The following is a 22,685-nucleotide window of genomic DNA, read 5'->3' on the forward strand; positions in this document are numbered from 1 at the left end:
AGACTTACATTGCAAACACTTAACTAGTGTGAGATGCCATACCTTGAATAATCTATTTGATATCTGAGGTTATACAGTTAGCCATTTGAATACATACAATAACTATGATATGAATATCAAGTATTAGTGCAGGAAATATAGGAAAATAATGTAATAGAATATGCCCATGTGACAGTCTTCTGGGAAATCCTATAATATTCTGACTTATCCAAGAAAAAACGTAAACCCCAACATTTGTCATTCTGTGCTTTGAGTTGCAGATTAGAAGTTTCTTCAACTTTCTCATTCTCATTAGCTATTTTATGTAGGATGAAACTAGTTGAATTGTAGGATTACCTTTTGTCAAGGAGAGAATTTTTTTCAGTTTTATTTATGCAACAAAACAAAAAGCAACTTTCTGATTTCATGTTACCCATTTCTTGAAGAGATTGTATACTGACAGAAAACTGGAAGCTATGTGGGAACTTCAGAGAGGGGGATAGTGAAAAAGATATTTTAGTAAGATCAGAAAGAGAAATGGAAATTCAAACCTACTTCTCCCCAGTCCCACATATACATCCAGACTTCTAGAATATTCTTGAACTTGATTAGATGTACTGTCTCTGGTTTGATCACTGGAGCAAATAAGCAGGGATACATCTGATTATATACCCCACTGACTCAAACAGGTCATCCTGCCATCTATTAATTTTACCCAAGAACTTTATACTAGAAAATGCATGAGCGATCCTCATAAGAAATGTTACACCTTAAGTCTTTTAAGGGAATCTTGATCATATTAAACTTTGAAGTTAAGCATACAGAGTTTTTCTGACCTTGTAAATTCCTTGGTATTCCACTCTGGACAATGGCCAGCTTTAGTATGTGGACTACTTTGCTGGCACCTACTTTCCCCTGCTAATTAGCGCTCCGCGCAGGAGAATACTGTCTGTATCAAGAAAAGAGGGAAATGCCATCTTGATATAGAGCCACCTCCACCCACATGTCCTCAAATAACACCTAAGTGGCATCCTCACTCTAATACCTGCTGTACATTCTTAGGAACCTGTAGGCTTCTGAGGCTTTTGCTTATTTGCAGATAGGCTTTATAAGGCAGGTGACTCTTCATAGCTCTCATAACTTCTCTCACATCTGTGGAACTGAAGCTACAGCTTATAAGAAATCCTGGCCTATTTTTCTTCCTTTCTTTTTCTTCTGAAAGTTGGAAAGAAGGATAGCCATTTTTCATGACACTTTCTCACCACAGCAAATGCTGTACTCAAGTCAGTCTTTTTTTCTCCTGGTTGGTTGTTTTGTTTGTTTTAAGGATCACATTAAAAGCGTAATTGTTTTCAGTTTGAGAAAATAATTTTTTTCATGATTTAAAATTAATTGCAACCAATTTGTAATAAATGTTTGCTTTTCCTCTACCTTCCTAAAATTCTGTGTAAATGAAAACCTTCTAAAAACTTAAGTGAAAGTAATGAACAGCAAATGAAGTAAATGACAAGCTCATGATGATATAATGTATATTACATGAAATAATGAATTTAATATGGTATACTGTAAATTGATTGAACTGCATTCTACACTTCTAAATTGCAGTTAAGTAGCATCATAGGATCATATCGAGCCATATCCAGCATCTAAAGCTCTGAATGCCCCCTACTGTTTCTATTACATAAAATTGGAAAAAACCAGTAAAGAGTCAAACAGTTAAAGGACAATTATTTTGTGGGGGTTGTGGAATATAGACTGGCAACTACACAAAGAATGTGGTTACAGCATAACAATTATGTAAGAAGAATTCTGTCACTGTTTAATACAGGATTCTTAATTGACAGGTATGTTGTATGTTTTAAATTAAAAAAAATATGGTGAAATTACAAAAATATAAGTGTTTAACTTCATTGACGAAGACTTAAAATTATGTAAATTATCAATTGAATTAATTTCAAATATGTAGTATGAGATCAAGACTTGTTATTAAATAATACCAAATAAAACACAGTCAAACTACGTACATGTTTATTTATATAAGGACATCTGGATAGCACAAAGATTTATTATGGCAATTCTCATCATAAATTAACATAACTGATAACAAATCCTAATCTATGAAAAATGGTTAATAAATAACATACATAACAGCCACATACAGATCAATAGGTAGTGGGTTTTTGCAGGAAAAAAAAAGATGAGTGACATCAGGAATAAACATAAAGCTCAAAGTATGATTTTAGTATATATATATGTACGGAAAATGAATAGTGAAAAATTTACCAGAAAAAATGTGAATGGTTCTGAAATTTCTTGGTGATCTCTCTTTTTCTTTATGCACATAGCATGTCTTTTATCTTAAATTGATGTATTCAGTGTACTGTAGAATTTACTGGTGCATCAAATTGTAATAGTCACAGAAACCACTCCCATTTCTTTAATATTGTTTGACACTTCTGAAATATGAAGGAGAAGAGTTCAAGATGCATTCATAATATGTAAATACCTAACATCTAACTTATTTACTGACTTCTTCAAAACATCAGAATGAAGCACAGACATTATGTGCTTCTCCCAGTGACACCTCAAGGACTTCCAGGAGTACAGTTAATTTCCAAAATAGCCTGCAAAACCAATATTTTTTAAGTTCTGCATTTGATTTTACCCCTTCCCCTAAAATTAGAGACTATGTGGATGAATTTCTATTTCCCTTGCAACTCTTACTCTGCTTTATTCAGAAGACAAAATATGCAGGAGCCATCTTTTTGATTTGAGCCAATTGCAGAAATAAATTAGAAGAAAAATTTTTTCATCGTAGTCAACCAGATTACTGTTTTTTACAATGTTTACATAAGTAAAGGTGAATTTCAATTGAAAGTCAGTAGATTTGATTTTGATTCCCACTGAGTACTTTGCAGGCAAACTTCCTTTATTTTTTCAGAATGATTAACTTATTGGTGGAACTTCTCAGGAAACTGTCTTCCTGATTTAATATATATGGTAAGACCATCCTGACATCATTCCTTTCTCTGTCTTGGATATATTGTTTTGTTTGTTTTTTTTTCTCCTTTGTTTAATTCTTTAGTCATTAAAGCCTTATTTTTGTATTTTTTCCCTCTTTAGCTACTATTCTTGAGTATACTGAGTATACAGTTAGATGTTTTCAAAGCCTCCCATTGTTCCATCCTTCTTTAATTTTAACTGAAGTGCTTGTTTTGTAACTGAGAAAACAGCAAAAAGCTTTTCATAACAAATGTCTCATTTAGTTACTTGACATTGGGTTTATGTGACAAAGAAATGGCTCCATGATTTAGGAAGTCTTCCTTTTCAAGTTCATCATCAAAATGCATTGATAATAGGGAAGTTGAACATTCTTTGGGAAGGTCTGTTAAATCACTACTTGAGTTATTATTGGTTGTACAGTACTTGCATGGACTTTAGGAGCTTTAAAACTTGCTTGACAAAAATATCATACTACACAGCTATGCAACAGAAGTCCTAAATTTACCCACAGTTTAATAGAGGCTTCACAAGGGCCTATATAATATTCATGATAGCCATTCATTCTCTTGATATGTCCTGTACTACTTCACTATCAGACTGCCAAGCTACAATAACTGTCTCTATAATGTATTTGCTAATCTGTCCTCTAATGAATAGACCTCAAGATATGTTCTACATTTGACAGTGCCATGCATTCTTAGTAGCTAAATTTGTAGTACAGCCTGCAATACTGATGAGATGCAGTGCTGTGAAGGCACAATTCAGCCACACAAGCATGAGTTCTGGCTGCATGTGGAAGAGAATGGATTCAGAGAAGGACTACAAAATGTCAGGATCATGCCCACAAAGAGACCCGTGTAACAAATAATGAAGAAGAAAATTAAAAAAAGATTAAAAGCTGAATCATAGAATGGTTTCCTTATTTCTGAAAGAGGTCCACTGGGCCATAAGAGTAGCTGCTTGGTTAAAATATTATTAATTGTGAATATTAGAGACTTCTGTTTTACACTGTGTTTGCATAATGTTGGTCTAGTCTTTTTATCTTACATTTTGTATGTCTTCAATTGGTTTTGATTTCTTGATTCTTTTGCTCTTAGAATCACTCATTCGTAGGGTCTATCTTGTAGTTTCTAACATGTAATGAAGCATCTGAAATTCCTACAAGAATTCTAACCTTTTTCTTCAGCACTATGTATTATTTAGCGCTTGGATATCATATTTGAAGCTCTAATTACAGAATGGTAACTTGCATTTAGACATTTTATAGCAGATTAACTGCTCACTGCAGTGGCTGTTAACACATAAACTTTCTGTACTCCAGGAGCAGTTGTTTACACTTGGGACTGAAAATATAGGCAGTAGTACTAAATTACTAGTAATTTCTTCAAGAATATTTTTTCACATCTTTCATATATTGCTTCAAAATAGTGTGTTACTTTAGAGATATGAAGACAAACTACCTACCTACTACTACTACAAATCAATAGATTTACACCTGAGTTAGCTTTGACCGTACAAAAGACCTATCAGAACTAATAGCATTTGTGGGAGCAGGGAAATCACATCATTTCAGTTGTTAAAATAAATATCTTCATATGTTGGAGGTTTTTTTCAATTATTATTCTTACAGTATGTCTTCTTTAAACAAATTTCTTAAGGAGGAAACTCATAAGGCTGACAGACATTCATGGCCATCTTTCCCTGAGGGGTGAGAAGAGGAAGATAGTTTCTTCTAGTCCAGGAAATACACATTAGAGCCTCCATTATCTTAGGGGTCTCTCTGGGAATGCTGAACCAACTGTGTCTCTCTAGTCTTTCCTAAATTTGAAGATGGCAGACTCTGTCAAAACCTACATAAAACCTCTCTCCTCCCTCCTCAGAAAAACCTCATGATTCCAAGGTGATTTATATAAGTAGTACTAAATTGTCAAAGCAGATAAATTTAGAGGGCAGTTAAACAAGTTTTAATTTACTCTTTGAAAGTTAAAAATCATTCTGTCTTTGATTAATTTACATTTTGAAGAGGGAAGGATGTTTTATTAGAGTTCTAATTAGGTAACACCTCTCAGCTCTGATGACACAATATATACAATGCCTGTTCTGACTGCATATATGTAGGTAATTTAATTATCATGTTTGCCCAGGTTGGATTCTTCTGCTTTATTTCTCTGATACCTAGTTCTTTATAATTTTGTATCAGTTGGTCATTAAGTGAAATATAGGTTTAATTTGGCAAATACAAACCATAGAAAAATGTTCAACAATGTATATTTGAAAATAGTAACATTTTGTTACCTCTGTGCACCATGCTGTTTTAAAATATACTTTTCTGTAAATATGCCCTTGCATGAAAATTCAGCTGGATATTCTTTATCTAGAGGGAGCAAATTTCAGTTGGCTGCTCAGCAACAGTGATTTGGACTGTTTAGTCTCTATGTGTCTATATCTATCACCACATTTTGAGAAAAGGACCATAGCAAATTTAATTTTTATGTCTCTTTAAACATTTAATCAGAATACTTTTAAGCTACAATATTGGATCATTGGCATAAGATTCCAAATACTTTAAGTAATATCCATAAATTCTTGAAAAAAATTCAAACATAAACAGATATTGGACAGATAGTTACAGTTGTAAGCATGTATTTTGCTATTCACCTCCCAGAATATGAATATACTTATACATCTAATTTCTTTGTGTAACTATTTCCATTGGATATATAGAGTAACTGTAGGCAAAAATTACGATAATTGGCCATTTTATGTGCAGTTATCTGATTTTCATTCTTAATTGTACACAAAATTAGGCTGCGATTGCCTATTCCTCTGTCTGTCCATGAAGTATTGAAAACCTAAAAACAGATTTTAATAAACTGTACTTGTGATTTGTGGGTATACCACTGTACATAAGAAAATTGCTTTGCCTAGTCCTGTGTAAAGGATACATTAGAAGTCATTAGAGCACAAAAAGCTTATCACAGGTGGTTGATAGATCATTGCAACCATGTAGTATTGTGATGTCTTTTAATCTGAATTTATGGTCTACGTAATAAAGAAAGAGCACGTGGTGGTCTGAATAATGCACAATGATTCAAATACTTACTATTCATCAAGCTATGTCTGCCAATGGAAGCTTCTCACTTTCTACCTGGCTTTTCTCCAGCCTATGTCTTGCAGTTTAGAAGGAAACACATTCCGGTCTCTCGGATTTTGTGTGGTGGTGCAGACACCCAGAAGAGTTTAACTGCAACATTGTTTTACCTAAATGTATTTATCTGTCTCTTCCGTTTCCCAAGTTCATCTGAGTCACTTTAAATTACAAGAAGACATGAAAATGACAGCAATGAAGTTAAAACCCCAAACCCAAGCATTAAGTTCTTGGTTATAGAGTTAGAAACACCATAACCAAAAAGAAAAGTTTTTCCCCTTTCCATCTTTCTAGTTTGTACTGCGCAGGATGGATATTCTTTTGCTCGCTGGCTTATGAGTAAGAGTCCAAAGCCTCATTTCTCTAAATCTCTCACTGTTTTTGTCTTTCAAAAAGACAATTTTTTTTTTCTATTTTTAATTCTCTGTCCTCTGAACTTTCTTCAGTTGTTTCCTTGAGAGATAGAACTATGGATTCAGATTTATCACTTCTCCTTTCTTTAGAATTACATTTCTACCTTTCTTTAGTATCTTTTCTGAATTTACATTAATTTTTTATTTCTTTATATGACACGTTAGCTTACTGGCTTTCTACTTTTACAACATTTCATAAACTGTCATAACATTTTATAAATCATGTATCAGAAGAGGCATTCGGTGTACATACTTTTAAAATTTATAGAGTCTAACCTATTTTAAGGCTATATAGAGATTATATATAATATATTAGTAATATAGATGGCATATAGAATCCAGAGAGCTGTATAAATTATTTCCTTCCTCTTTGCCTGAAGTTATTTGTCTCTTTGGGATTGCAAGTATACAGACAGAACTGGAAGAAAACAATTAAAGAAGGTACTGCTTAGCCTCAATATTTATTATTAAATTTATTGAATAGTGTTTTGGGAAGACTTGGGGGGCATTGCTTTATAAAGGAAAAACCTATTCAGTCCACAGCATACACATACTCATGTGCCCTAAAAACACACACATATATCTCTTCCTGGAGCACTGAGAAGACTTAACTGCTTAAGTGACGTGTTAAGTCTTTCTACAGTTGCTATTTTGTATTCTTCCAAACTTTAGTTGTTGTCTCAATAGTAGATTTTTATAGTGATACATGAAACTAACTTGTGCCTGATATATTTTCGTTGCACAGTTTTTCTCCATAATTCACTTATCTAGTAACAAACTGCTAGGGTACAAAACCAGCAAAAATGAGAAGAGAGACTTCAGTGTCTGAGTGTTTCTAAGAGAAGGACTCACCTATGATTTCAGGAACAGTTGAATCAAGGAGAGTTACAGATTTTGGTGTATCATGACGAGCCTACAAGGTTTTTAGGAGCACATTGTTAAAAATGGATTGGGAGCAATGTGGACACATAGGGACCTGATCTGCTTGAGAGCCACAAAGCTGAAGTAATAATGTATTATTAGTAAAATTTTAGTGGAGTAATTTTTAAGCATTTAACATACATTACCATACATTATATTAGAAACCCTGCTTCTGTAGTGATCTCATGGAAGCTGAACAGTTCTATTATATGATTAAACATGAATTTCTGAAGCTTTTATTTTACTTTAACAGAACAATGAAAATGAAACAGCACTGCATTGTGCAGCTCAGTATGGTCATTCAGAAGTTGTTGCTGTTCTGTTGGAAGAGCTGACAGACCCTACAATAAGGAACAACAAACTGGAAACACCTCTGGATCTGGCAGCACTTTATGGACGTCTGCGTGTTGTAAAAATGATCATTAAAGCATATCCAAACCTGATGAACTGTAATACAAGAAAACACACTCCTTTGCATCTTGCTGCACGTAATGGCCACAAAGCTGTTGTACAGGTGCTTCTGGAGGCTGGAATGGATGTCAGCTGCCAAGTTAGTGTGTAATTTCTTTCTTCTTCCTTTCATACTTTCTTCCTTTCCTACCTTTCCTTTATCATTAGAATATGATTCAAATGAAATAACTTTTAACTTTTTTCTTTAAAATAGACTTGCATTTACTTTGTTAGAAATGCTGCAAGGTGAAATATAATACAGATTTATTTTTTACATTGCAAATGATGTGTTCAAAGGGGTAACTCAAGAAAGATGCATGTCTTCAAAGCCGAGTGCATATATTTATATTGTCTTGAGACATGTAGATACACAAATCATATCAACTGTTCACGTAGGTGTATATAACTATATTTTCTACAACAGTGGCTGTAATGATACCAAACTGATTTGCCAAAGCTATGGCCTTTCATGGTCATAGCAATCTGAAACAGTGCTTGACTGAGAACTCCTTTTCCAAAGGTTGTTAGGTTCCATGCTAAACCCAAAGTTACTAGGTAATAACCATTTTGATTTTCTGCATTTCTAACTTGTTGTCTAAATCTGAAAGAAAATTCTATAGCAATACACTCTTACAGCTACTGACTCCAAGCTGTTAGGTGCTTGGTGCATCTAGTTCTATGCACAATAAGTTATAATAATGTAAAAGGGGTAACTATAAATAAAATAGACATAGTTTGGAACAGCTACAAGGTACAGCAGCAGTAAATTTTATGTTCAGTTCTTTCTACTGGAAAGTGTCCAAGCCCTTTAACAAGAGAGGACTAGATTCTGTTATGTGTGACGTGTTGCCTCAATCTTATGATTTCACTTGATTTAATTGACGACACTTTATTTGTGTTTAAAGTGTATTTTACCTTCAGATTTAAAGTAGCTTTCTTGGTGTGTATATATATATATGTATATATAAAAATATACTTTGAATTAAGGTTGTTTCAGGTTTATATCTATGTTCAGATAAACAAACAAACCAAACAATTACATCTAGTTTAGAGTCACATCCAGACATTCTCACCAATTAATAAATCTTGGGAACTTTGCCTAAACTTTGACTAAATTTTATATCCACTTTAAGCTTTATGTGCATTTAATCAAAACCTTTGTACATAAAATTCCCTTTTATATAGAAAGATTGCGCCTAGATTCCATGTATTTTCATTTCTGAATTCTTCCATCAAGGTGCTGTTTTTCAACTTTTGAGAAAAAGAATGTGAAGTGAGGAAGAAAAAATAGTCTAAAAAAAGAAAAAACAAAGAACAAAACAAACCATAAAATATTAGCATATTTTAAGATTAAAAATGGATATTCTTAAGTGCCTTGCAGATGAGATGAGGTAAAATTGTTTTACGACTTCTATTATCTCTAGTATGTTTTGAATTGGCGTTGTTACTTGCTTCAAACTATTTTAAGCTGAAACACTTTCCTGTGGTTTGCCTACTTGTGTATTTGCCTACCATTATACTTTCAATTTAATTTGATTTTGATTTTCTTTACTAGAAAGAGATACACTTGCAAAGGTTAATACAAACAGCTTTTTTTTTATCTGACTTTTACTACATCTTCAGTAATTTAGAAAAGGTTAATGCTACAGAACTCTCAAATGCATGTTTCTGAATGTATAATTTCTATCTCTAGCAAATGAGGAAAAATTCAGAAAGTGATGCCTGAATTGATATTTAAGACAGAATAATTGAAGAAAAATAATCTCTGTCATGGCAACTTACAGACTGATGGTTGCATGAGGGCAAAATATTACGCAATGCTTTTATGAAATGTGTTCTTTCTCTTATGTAATCTAGATAATTTTAGCACTACTGTGAATTCTCCTAAGCCATTTTTATCTATAGTTATACCAAAAGTTTTTCACTGGCCTTTAAAAAATGCAGTGACTGCAATTTTTTTTTACAATCTTCTTTTAAGAAATAAGAGATTCTTTTAATAATGGTGATATGTTTGGCATCTACACTAAAATTACAGGGCTTACTTGGTTTATTTATTTATTTTTATTCTAATTTCTTTTAAGGAATTTATGTTCTTGGGTTTTTTCGTAGTTATTTAGAGGCAGGGCAGTTATTTTATTTTGTTTTATTTTTTGCACTCAGTTGTCTTGTTTCTTCTATGTTTGTCCTCCTTGCCGTAAGGAAATATCACTTATTTATTTTCTCACTGGTATACATATTCTCTATCAATATGTTCCTTTTCATTCAGCATCTTAGCATATTGACAATTTGGCTCTGTACATATTGTTGACTTATTACTTCTATAGCCTCTGAAAAATTCTGTTGATGATTACTGGCAGCTAATTAAACTGAGCAGAACATGCAATGAGCCTGTTACTTAAAACTGAACTCGACTTTTGTTATTAATTAAATTGATCTGCATCACTTATTGGGAAAAAATAATATACAGTTCATACATGTTAAATAAATTCAGTTTATCACCAGTAGAGAGCTCTCAGAATGTTGAGATGATTATAGAAGTAGCCTGTCTCTTATCACTCTGTAATTGTAAAAATATATTTATTTAAATGGGAAGTTTACTTTAGCCATGTTATCTTTCTCTTCTGTACTCCCTGAGCACTTTTAATATTAACAAATACTTGGGCTAATAAAAGACAGCATTTAATTTTTGAATAAATTAATCACACATTTTATTCACTTCCCAGGTCTATCCAATATCCTGCAATCTGAAACTATTTAGAATTGGGCAAATCTGCTTCATCTCTTTATGTTTTGAAGTTTTCATTTAAATTGAAACACTTGAAAAATACAGAGGTTTGGGGTGAGTGATAGATTTTGGGCCCTTAGTAAAATAAGGTACTGCACAGTTTCAGTCTGTTTCATGTAATAGTAGTTTAATAATTGTGAATACCTTAAAAACTAGTCCCCTTCTGCTTATCCAACTTTCATCTATCCCTGTTTGCCTTCCCTGTCTGTTACAGTAAGGATGGCAATTTCCACTGTTTATCACTGTAGTTCTCTTGCAAAAAGCTGTGCCCCTTCTTCCTTTTTGATGTCACTATGTATGGAGGATATTCGGTGAATCAGTTTGCAAAGCCACCATTCTGTCTTTCAGGTTCTGTCTGAAATCAGTATCAAAACTATAGCAAACTGCCTATAAATAAGGACTAAACAAGTGGCCTAATTAAAAGCTTTTGCATATTTGCACGATTAAAAAAAATTAATTTGTCACTACTAAAACCCTCAATGCTTCTATATGAGCAAATTATATGCAAAGTTGATTTATGTATCCTAGTGTTCCTGCTGACAATGTCCTTCTGTACTTGCTTGCTTTGTGTGTCCAGCTGCGACATTGTACCTGTATTTGGCTGTAAGCTACTTGGGGCAGGTACTGTTTTGTTATACGCTTAGCACAGTTTGTGCTCCAGTTCTCTGTATTTCATATACAGAAAACTTATGGCAGGTAATCAATATATAAGCCATTGATGCAAACTCAAGCAGACTTTAGCTCAGTGTATTCATGGAAAAATGCCAGCATTTTTTGTATTAAGTATCAATGGGAAAGAATTTCCAAATATAATGGTAGTGTTCACTTTGCCAGAAACATAAGATCCAAGTCAGTGAAAGCTTCAGGAAGTAAAGCAGTGAGTATTGTCCATAAATCTTAAGCTCGCTTGCTGTAGTATAGAAGAGTATATTAGTGCATAAGTATGTCATTGTAAGTGAAAAAGACCTACCTAAAAGTTCTATCACATTTGAAATAATATATAGAAATTATTTGCAACTATATTTTTTAATCCTCATGATTTGTGTAACATGCTCTGCTGCACAAGAAGAGACCATTCCAAACTACTTCTGCCTTCAAGTAGTAAGCCACATGTACATTTACAAAGAGAGATATATCTACTCGGCCAGTCCTCAGAATTTCTCATGGCCCTGTTCATCCTGAGGCTCAGCATTTTCTCTATGTTAAAACGGAGTTTGGTAACTGAACTCTCTCTGGTAACAAGGACATTTCTGCCTTCTGGATAGTTTTTGGGTCGAGGGATCTGATTCAGCTGTTAGTTATTAACTATTACCATGAAATCCTGCCTTGGGCTTTTAAGATTTATGTTAGCATTCATCTTTGTGCCATCTTATGCAGGATTACGCATCTACATCTTAAAAGTATGCTTTCAATCTCCATATTCTCAGACTGATTTTAGTTCAATTTCATGGTAATATTTTCCCTCTTGTTCAGAGAATCACCTTTAGAGCATACAGATCATTGCACTGCTTACGTGGTGTGCCTTTTGAATTCCTCTTTTGAGTAGACTGTTTGTAATATGTATCTCATTTCCGGGATATGACATTCATTAGCATTGTCTGAAAGCTCAGTTGTAAGGCATAGGCTGTCCCAGAATGCAAGGCAGTGCAGACTGCCTGTAAAGCATTTGAGGATTGTGTTCAGATATGACAGGAAATATCACGGTAGAATAGACCAAGAGGCAAGAAAGTATATAAGGAAAAAACCTGGCAGTTGGCTTTGGATCCCTCTCCCAACACTATGAATTACGTATGTAGAGGTGGCTTAAGGTTTTATACTCCTTTATGCATAGCAGAGCTTTTAGTTCATTGTTACAGAGCTGTCTTCTGGCTTTCAAGTTAGATTTGTTTGCCTTAGACATCTACAGGAAATTTCCTCTTCTCATATTTGTTTTCATTCCATTTCTTTTGAGATATGTGCTTTCATCAAGGAAAATATTGTTTACCTTTCCTCCGGTGGGGAATTTTGATTTAGAAAGGACTGCTGCCAGTGACAATTATCATATCAGGATCTTTTCCACCCTTTAACCGAGTAGTCTAAGCATAGATCCTCTTCCTGATTGTCAAAGCTGTTGATTTAGCATTCCAGAACATTGATCTTTCTCAGTCTCGGATCATGCTACAGCAATGGATTCTAGATAGCTGTTTTCATTAAAGTATGTCCACTTCTTCCATTAAAAAAGGTTCCTTATTAGTACAGAATGACCTCTGCAATTTTAGTCAAGGTGCAGCTGGTTTCCATCTCTGCAGTTCATCCTCACAGAACTAAAATTTAATGCTAAGGCCTTCTGTAGCAATTGAACCTCTGTGGACTTCATTGTTGGTGTATACATCACTAATTATTATCCCTGGCAGAATCACAGAATGGTTGAGGTTGGAAGGGAACTCTGGAAGTCTTCTATGCCAACCCACCCTGTCCAAGCAGAATCCCATGGAATAAGTTGCCCAGGACCACGTCCAAGCAACTTTTGAGTAGAGGATTGAAACTCTACAGCCTTCCTGAACAACCTGTACCAGCGTTCAGTCACCTGCACAGCAAAAAAATGTTTCCTTGTGTTCAAACAGAACCTACTGTGTGTCAGTTTTTCCCCATTATCTATTCTGTCACTGGACATGCCCAAGCCTGGCTCCCTCCCTGCAGATATTTGTACACATTGACGAGGTCCTTCTTTATAAGCTTTCATTTGTCTAGGCTAAAAAGTCCCAACTTTCTAAACCTTTCCTCATAAAAGAGGTGTTCCAGTCTCTAAATCATTTTAGTGACTCTCTCTAGTAGCTCCGCATCTTATCTTATACTGGAGTGCCCGGAACTGGACAGAGTATTTCAGGTGTGGACTCACCAGTGGTGAACAGGAGGGAAGGCCTCCTCCCTTGACCTGCTGTCAATACTCCTCCTTGATGACAGGGAACTCTACAGGTCCAGCTAAAAGTCTTGAGGTTTATTTATGTCAGTAAGTGACTGTTCCAAAGGAAATGCCATATCACACACAGAGAATAATAGGCTGTGTCAAAGTATTTTTTGAGATTGCTAATGTCAAACCTCTTTTTGTAATTGGAACTATTTAGTTCAATGACTTTTCTGAGAACTGTTGTTATTCTCATAAATCTCTGAGCTGCACTTAAGTCTCTGTGTGTACCTTTGTGGTTGCACTGTCATTGCAGTTAGCTCATGTTGAAGTTGACTTCAGTAACTGGAAACATCCTGTAGATACTGTTTGAGTAAAGGATTCTGAAACTGTGTCTATCTTAATATTTAGTCTTCTTGTTCAGAATAAACCTGTAAATGTTCATCTGGACTGCTTCTGAAAATGGAAAGATTAGAAATTGTTTTGAGAGGTGTGTTTCATATGTTCATTCTCTACTGACTTCCTTCTCCTCTGTTATACTGTCACTAGACCTGATGCACGGGAAGTAGATATCACTGGGCATCCTCTACTTGTTATGTCCATGTATTAAGTGTGAGGAAAGATAATAAGTGAGCCTTCCTATTATGGACCTAGGAAACACTTCTCAGGCTCAATTGGTAGGGCATGTATACCCTTACAGTGTGCTCACACCTTATCTCAGGATCTCTGATTACTTCTGAATATCCTGTAGTTGCATTGCTGTAATTCTGATGCATTCTGACACAAGTAATTAATAATGAATCACTGTATTCTTTCAGAGTTGGAGTTTTTATGTGTGTGTATGTGTGTGTCTTTTAAGTCTTTCTACCACAGCAAGTATGACAAGGGTGCATTTGGATAAAATATAGAAAAAACAAATTCAAGGAGTAAAACCTTTAACATTTGCCCATAAATAAATCTCAAAATCAAATTTATTATCAAAAAAGGAGATAAACCAGATATTCAGTGAGATTTAGTAGTGCTTTAGCTAGTGCTAATGCTATTGTATGGAAAGATGTGTTGTTCAGAGTTTTCAGTTACAGTCAGCAGGATAAAATACTAAGAAAAGTAGCTTATTAAGAGAGGTATCTTGTTTTTCAATACTGTAAATTTTATTTCAGCAAGAGTCTGCTTTTTTGGGTCAAAGAAACCTGCAAAATCAAGTTCACAGACATCTAAGGTAGAATTTAAATGTTATAAACATAGGCATCTAATGCTGTTGGAGATGCCTTAGGGTATGCAGAGCATCTGTATGAGGCAGATGTGAGGCAGATCAAATGTGAGCATCAACTGGATCATCAGCTGGGGGCCAGGTGGGATATCCTGGGGCATCTCTCACCCTGCAACTGAATTGACCTTCTAGGGTGTGATCCACTTTCACATTAAAACTTCTAATTGTAGATATCCACATGTAAACTGTCTGACTTTGCTGAGCAGCTGATATATTGATGGTACTGATGGTATTGACTAGATTTTCACTGCCTGTTATAGGAGTCTAGAAATTTTACACAAATGCAGGCTTGTTAACTGGGAATTGTATTACATTCCTACTATATTTTCTTATATAGGTATTAATTTTATAGTAGAACTGACAACATTTATGTTGTTATCTTTAATAATAATAAAAAATGGTAGTATTTGTTCTTACCCATTCAGTGTTTTCTATGTATAGATAAAATAGAGAGGAAAAAATAATGAAATACTTCTTTTCTTAATGTATTCTTTACAAAAAGATTAATTGGTATTTTAATTTGCATTTTAAATGTCACAATATTTCTTTTCTAGACAGAAAAAGGGAGCGCACTACACGAAGCAGCCCTATTTGGAAAGGTGGAGGTAGTACGCATTTTGCTTGAAACAGGTAAATCTGATTTACAGGAAACACTGAAAAATACCCTTAATTTTCCTAATCTCTGTGTGCCTCATCAACTTTTGGTTATACAAATTACTTTGATCTTTATCAGCCTTTGCAAATCTAATCACATGTACTTCTCTTTAAAACACAGTTCTTTTAGAATAAGAAATTGCTGTATGCAGAGAACAAAGGGGATTGCACTAAGACTCATAAATTCCGTATATGACTCAGTGTATGCCACTGTATTCTGAGAATAAATGTATTCTGAGAACAAAATGGCTACATAAAATTTTGTTATTCACTCTGAAAGACAGCCAAGAATATTCTTTGATGTAGAGACCAGAATACTCATGTTCACATTTATTTCCTTCCGTTAGCTATTCCTAACAACCACACTATCCTGCTTGCTCCTTCATTTCCTGAATAAACTTTGAGTCCCTGTGAAGAAAAGGGGAGGCACTGTGTCTCTGAGAATTGCATTTGTCCTGAAAGGACAGAAGAACAGGGATATAAAGTCCAAACAAACCCATCTACTACATAATAAGAGTTTCAGAATTTTTTTGCAGGTAAATCACTCATCTAGACAACCATCTTAAATAAATGAGATCAACAAAAATAAAAATATCTAGAAATAACTTCTCACTGATACGTGAACTTTTGTTACGCTGAGGGATCTCATTCATCTTTCTTATCAGTGCTTGTGGGGTTATTTATATATTGCAGAAGAAGGTATGTCATAATCACAGCTCCTTATCTGAATCTCAACCTGATCTGAGAACTGTTTTCAGAAAAAAAAGTCCTTCCAAGTTGCTTTTCTGTTTGGATGAATGAGAAGGAGGCTGAAAGGGATTTTCTCGTTTTTATTTCCTAAAAAAGGAAGGACTGGAGAATATCACAGAAACATAGGAAGCCCTTTAGACTACAGAAAAAGAACACCTCTTATAGATTAATACATGTTACAGCCTCTGCCAGCGTATAATTGTACAAGACAGGACAGTAGAATTTTCATGGTGAACTCTTTCAACCCCAAATGCTCTGCAATTCTGCAACACTCCCCACCTTCTTCCTTTTTTACCTCACAATGCCCTTTTCTCTAGTTCTGCTTCAAAAAGACTCAGATGATGTTTTAAGTAGCTACTGCGAAGGAAAGGTGTAAGTTGGTGTGTCTGGCCTCTTACAGTCAGCTGCCACTGCTAAATTAGCCCAGCAATATTTTGGCTTTATTTTCAGTGGGGAAAAAAAAAAAAATCTCTTTCTTACAAAACGAACTAGGAGACTATCCATTGGGTTAGGAAATTACTAGAACTGCAGCCTTTTCCAATGAATGCTTTCAAAATGTGCTTATAAATCCTGCTTCCTCTGATCTTCTCTGTTCAGTGTCCTGAGAAGAATTTCGCTTTGTTAGGACTTTTCATGCCTTTACTTTTTATGGAAGTACATCCAAACTGAAAACCAACTTGAGTCTTCTACCATAAGGCAAACATTTCTGAGGCAACCCTACAAGGCAAAGGTAGAGAGTCATGCAGTATCACATACAACAGGTTCTGATTCAGGGCAAGCCTTAAACATAGTGGTTACATTCACAATTTGAGCCAATTACTTTGTCAGCAGTCTGAACAGTCAGTGAGGAAACGCTGTAGCTGTTCCCAATGCCCACATACTACACATGGGTATTTCACTCTATTCAGAGCATGACTTTCAAAAATGTTGCCTGAAGTACCACTTTATTAACATAAAGTTAAAAACTTTTTCATATTTGTCATGCTAAAAAGGGGCAGAAAAGAAGAATTTTCTGTCCAACCTGTCTTAATTTATTTTTGTCTATCAGTGTTCCTCCAGGAGATCAAAGCCTTTTAATGTCCAAAACAGTCTGTTAGTGTCTCATTAGGTGAGACCCTTTGCTTAACAGGTTGGCTGAGACAGACAGGGCGTTTGATACATTTTTTTACAGAGACTACACTTAATAGCGATAGGGAAACCCCTTAGCAAGTTTCTCCTGTGAGTTATTTTGCCGTCAACGAAACTGTCAGCACCTAGAAACAGACTCACTCTAACAGTTCACAAAATAACACATTTATTAATACAAATTTGTGACAATTTATAGGGTTCATTTCGTCTGGAATAGGGTCTAACTGTAAAAACACTTTTAAACTATGTAGTAATAATAATGAAGCAAAACATAAGCAAAAACTTTAAAGCAAAACAACTTACTAAGAGTACTATGAAGCAAAAGTAAACTCTAGCTATTTATAAGCCATTGGCATGCCTAAGATACGTCTCACCTTCCAGGCATCACCAGAACTAAAGGGAGAAAGACCAGCTTGTCAGCCATCTCTCGCAGTGTTGATGGAACTTCTCCCCTGTTTTTGCTTATGTCCAATCTCTTTTTATACCTTTTTTCTTAGGCACTTTGAGTGGCTATAGTCAATAAACTACTTTTGGAGTGATAGACAAATGACACAGGCCCAAGGGGGGTTTTTGTGTGTTCCCATCTGGCAGGAGGTTTGCAGATGAAGGCCGTGCTATCTCCATATCACTCCTTTCTTTGTCTAGTCCTCTTATTAGTTTCTGGGAATGTCTCCCCAGGAGCTGGGGTCTTCCAGGAAACCATCAGGAGTTTTTTTTCTCCTTGTCTATCACCTTACAGTATTGTTCCCAAAACACATATTTGTACTATCAACTAGAAAGTCCCAGTGAATTAAAGCAGTTTGGAGAGGAACATAGGACAAACATTCAGAGAATTTCTTGGTTTTATAAAATATTCTTTTCAGGATGCCTGTTTCTGAGAAACAGATTGTTAAAATAATCCCAAATTTGGTTTAAGAAGCTTACTTTATATCCCCATGAGTTACAGAAACATGAAACCCATCCATGTCAGCATGTGAATTTTAGGCTACTCAAGCTTTAAAGAGTCTGCTGTACTTCTGCTGTAATGCAGCTGTTAATCTGCTGCAGTTGTAAGAACACTTGCTTTCAATTTGCCAGATAGTTGAGTCTGATACAGTACATTTCTAATCCAAAGCACTTGGGGTTAAAAATTCCACCACAGATCATTTTCTTTTTCAGGAATAGATACCAACATAAAGGACAGTTTGGGTAGAACGGTTTTGGATATACTTAAAGAACATCCATCTCAGCAGTCACTTCAAATTGCAGCTCTACTTCAAGGTAAGTCATATTCAGTTATACATTTGTTAGAGATGAATCAGAATAGCATGGAGAAATATTAAGGCATATAGTAATTTCTAGTCTTTAAATACTTTGTTATAGAAAAGAACAGTCTTTTCAATTAAACATACAAAATTCTTGTTTGCTAGTTGAACAAAAATAAGTGGTTCAGTATCTGAAATTCAGAGTAAACCTTTTCTTTTTTGTGGACCATAGAAATTAGCATGGTGTGTCACTTAATAGTTACTCTTCATTACCCACTGTAATGTTTCACTTCATTTCTATTAAATTGTAATGATAACCTACAATTGAAATGCTTGATTCATTCATAAATAACAATATATGACTGAAAGATGATGATATTTTTCCAAAACATTTCATTGTATTTTTCTCAATTTCCTTAATTATTAAAACCTAAAACTACAAAACAACAACAAAAAACCCAAAACAAACAACCCCCCCCCCAAACAAAACAAAACAAATAAAAAACAAACCAGGCAATATTGCTTGTTATTACAGCAGAAATGCTTTTTTTTTCTGTACATATCTTCGTTGTCATTCCTCATCTTTCTTTCATGGTGTAAGACTGTTGGAAGTCCATTGTTTACTTCAGGTTTTTACTCTAGAAGATGGCAGTAAAGTGATGAAACATGAATTAGGGCATAACTCAGTGTTAATTATAATTTATTCTCCTCTATGAAATTTTTTTCCTTCATCTTCAGAATAGTCTTTCATTAACTGTGTTTGACAGAGGAGTTCCTGCAGGTATCACTGCTGCCTCTCCCTCTGTATTGATTATCCCACCTTTAAAGAAGGCATTTTAATAAGTTCAGTGGTGGTTCTACATATGAACTAGCTTATGCTTCAGTCTCCTGCATAACTATATTTTATTAGAGCATTTCCTAGAGAAAATGAGGTCATGTGGCCACGCTGCATCCTTTCTTTTCTGAATAGCTTCCAAACTTGTTGACTAGCTTCAGTAAAGTTTTCCTGTGAGATGATAGACTGAAGATACAAAGCTCTTAAAAGTATAATGAAAATTTTGCAGGATGGAGGACAGGTATTTCTGTAAGAAGCAGATTCATGTATAGCTGAACTGAATTAACAGCTTGCCTTGAGATCTCCCTCCTTCCTATTTTCCTTTGCTGTTTCCCTCATTTCCCCCTCCTCCTCCTCTTCTTCCACCTACTCAGTTCCCTTACATATTCCCCACTTACAGGAGATTTCACAGTGACCTGATACAGTTCATGAACCATTAAAATACAAAAATGTATTTATTATATTAAATATATTTAATAGTACATAAAATATTAAGAAATATTATTATAAATATAGTTTTTGTTGTTTTAATGGACCTGCCTTCTATGTGATTCAGGTCCTAGAGTTAGCTCTGTCCCAGGTATCTGGCAGAATCAGAAAGTGGGGAGGAGGATATGTGTGAGGGATGTAGGGCTTCCCCCAGTCTGCAAAAGGGAGTTCCTAATTAGACTCAGACTCAAACTCATGCTTCAACCTTTATGTCCTCACTCAGCTGCAGCATGAACATACCACTGTGTAGAGGAAAAGAGAGTTAATGTTATACTGAAACTTCTTCAGTGGCAGGGAAAGGGGCAGTCAGAACTTCCGCTTTCTTAGACATCCAAATCAGTCATCCTTCAGATATTAATCTAGGTTTTATCATGAAGTTCCATCACCAACTAAACTAATTTTCATTTTAATATCTCTTTATTGTTCCATTTTCTCCTTAGTGTGATAATCTTGCAGTCTCAACCCCACTGATGAACAGTTTCTTCAAAGTACGCTTGCTCTATGAATAATAAAGCACCCAGACCCCTCTCAGGGGTTTCTCATGTTGATGGATCAGTACCTGCCCTCAGTTTTTAACCACACACACACACGCAAAAGAAATATATCAATTTCAAGGCTTTTTGATGCATTGACGTAGAATCTTTTTTAAATGTGTGCCTTGAAAGTATAAAGATGACTGCTTAGTAGCTTCAGCTCATATTAGTGTGATGAAACTGTGCTTTTAATGAGCAGCTGTTTATTTTTGCTCTGTCTGCCTTATAGTCAGAAGTGAGTACAAGGATGAAAAATGTTACAAAGATGTCATTCTGACTCTTAAGACAACCTGAGGAGCCCCTTCAGAACTCCCTTAGAACCCACTTAGATTCTTTTTCATCAGCAAAATGTTCACTGAAGCTTTGTCCATCAAAGATAAAGTTTGAACTGTGAACCGAAGTTGAAAAATAAAATCAGGAGTGGTAGGATTCAGTACTAGCACTGCTGATGATACAGTTGACCCTCCTTCCTCTAAAAAGCCAGCTGAGTATACTCTTCACTAAAGTGTGGGTATTTATCCTATTGTAGCTGAAAAGTCAGTGAAGCACTGGGATTTTGGCAATCTTGAATGTACTGTAATTGAGTTTGATGATGGGTAATGAATTCCATGCAAAGAAAGGGCAATTACAAAGAGAGCTTCAGTGGCTTCCAAATACGTTCCCATTAAAGCTGCTGTCTTCAGATGATTGTCTAGAGAAGCTTATGTATCTCCTTCATGTAGACTTACAGGAAAAAGAAATTAAATTAATGGTGTCAGACAATTACTGGCCAGATTTTGTAAGTTTCTTGCTAATTTTGTTCTTTTTGCAGACATAATGTCATTGAATTTATTCTTTCACCTTGTTGCCAGGATAGAGTAAGATTTTTATCACCTAGCATTCTCATTAATTTTTACTGTTTACCCCTTGCACTGTTATGAGTGTTACTGCACAGTTTATAGCATTAACAGCATAATGTTTATCCCTGCCACAAAACATTAGCTTTCCACATAGGCTGAAAGATGCATATGAACAGGCTGGCAGAAATTACCAAGGAAATAATGTGTCTGGTATTACTAGTGGGCCTGATAGGTTCTTCACCCCTATGTGCAGAGGGTTAACAGAGTTGTAAGGAAAGTTTAGAAAGAAAATGGTTTTGAGGATATTTATGAGAAAATTCTTTGAAGAAGATAAAGTAATTTATATGTTTAGAAGCAGTTAATGGAAGCAGTAATGCAAAATTCATTGAGCTGATCCTGAAACCTTCAGGGCTGATAGCCAGCTGTGAATGAATGCCCTCACAGTATTTAAGAACTGTGGATATAAATTGTTCTCTCTTTTTAAAAGAATATTTAGAAAACTACTTTTTACAGGTTATGGGTTTAAAAGAAACAAAACCTTTTGCTAATGAGGTTTTAGAAATTATCCTAGTGTTTTTGTGATCTTTACTTTACATTTTTTCTCACTATCCTGAGGAAATAGCAATGGAAGTTTCTGTAAAAATATTTTTGTGTGTGTTTGCAAAGTCTGCCATCTTTTTTGAGATGTTGACGCATTATCTGATAGAAAGAAAATAAATTAAAAAATCACTTTAAAGAGCAACATGAAAAAGGCTGAGTAAGCTATATGCCACCTGAATGTTTTTTTTACTGCCTGTTAATTATAGATGGAATTAATAGAAATGACAGCTCAAGTTTTAATTCTAAACATGTCTTTCAAATATGTCACTTCATTTTCAGTGTCTTGCTCAGGTCTGAGTTGCATTGAACTCACTTAAAAACACTTATTAGAGTTTAGATTTTTAATTTGATAAGGAAGAAATAGCTGTATAGGCCTTGTGTACTCAAAGAGCAGAGAATTAGGATACTGTGCCAAGTAAGGCCAGGCTACTGAATGCATTTCATGAGTGCAGTGAAACAACAGCATTCAGTGCTGAAGCAGTTAACAGTATTGGCACTTAGGACTTTATAATTAGGCATTGAAAATAAAAGGGATGTTGCCAAGGCTAGTAGGCCTAAAATTAAACCAACCAGCTGTGTTTTAGTTTTAGCACATGTGAACGTGACGCAGGTGCCTGCTATACTGTCTTTCAACTCTTTCTCCACAGCCCACTATGCTTTCTATTGGAATCTTGCTCTTTTACTATTTCTGGAAGCAGAATTCTTGTTATTATGGAAAAAAAGAGGAGATAGTAGATAAACAGATGAAAAATGGCATGAG

The 22,685-nt window shown here is 34.9% G+C and overlaps 1 protein-coding gene across 2 annotated transcripts in view; it reads left to right on the forward strand.

The window, feature by feature from the left end:
• Positions 1-22,685, forward strand: part of ANKS1B (ankyrin repeat and sterile alpha motif domain containing 1B) — a 414,231-nt gene that overhangs the window by 46,194 nt on the left and 345,352 nt on the right. For both annotated transcript variants that reach the window (XM_018080496.2, XM_018080497.2), the window contains exons 4-6: positions 7,718-8,014; positions 15,408-15,483; positions 18,544-18,645. In XM_018080496.2, coding sequence (XP_017935985.1) covers positions 7,718-8,014; positions 15,408-15,483; positions 18,544-18,645 — 475 coding nt within the window. The remainder of the gene's footprint in view (positions 1-7,717; positions 8,015-15,407; positions 15,484-18,543; positions 18,646-22,685) is intronic.

The sequence above is a fragment of the Manacus vitellinus genome, unplaced genomic scaffold, assembly GCF_001715985.3.
Source record: "Manacus vitellinus isolate BGI_N305 unplaced genomic scaffold, ASM171598v3 scaffold_5_pilon, whole genome shotgun sequence".
NCBI classification, from domain to species: Eukaryota; Metazoa; Chordata; class Aves; order Passeriformes; family Pipridae; genus Manacus; species Manacus vitellinus.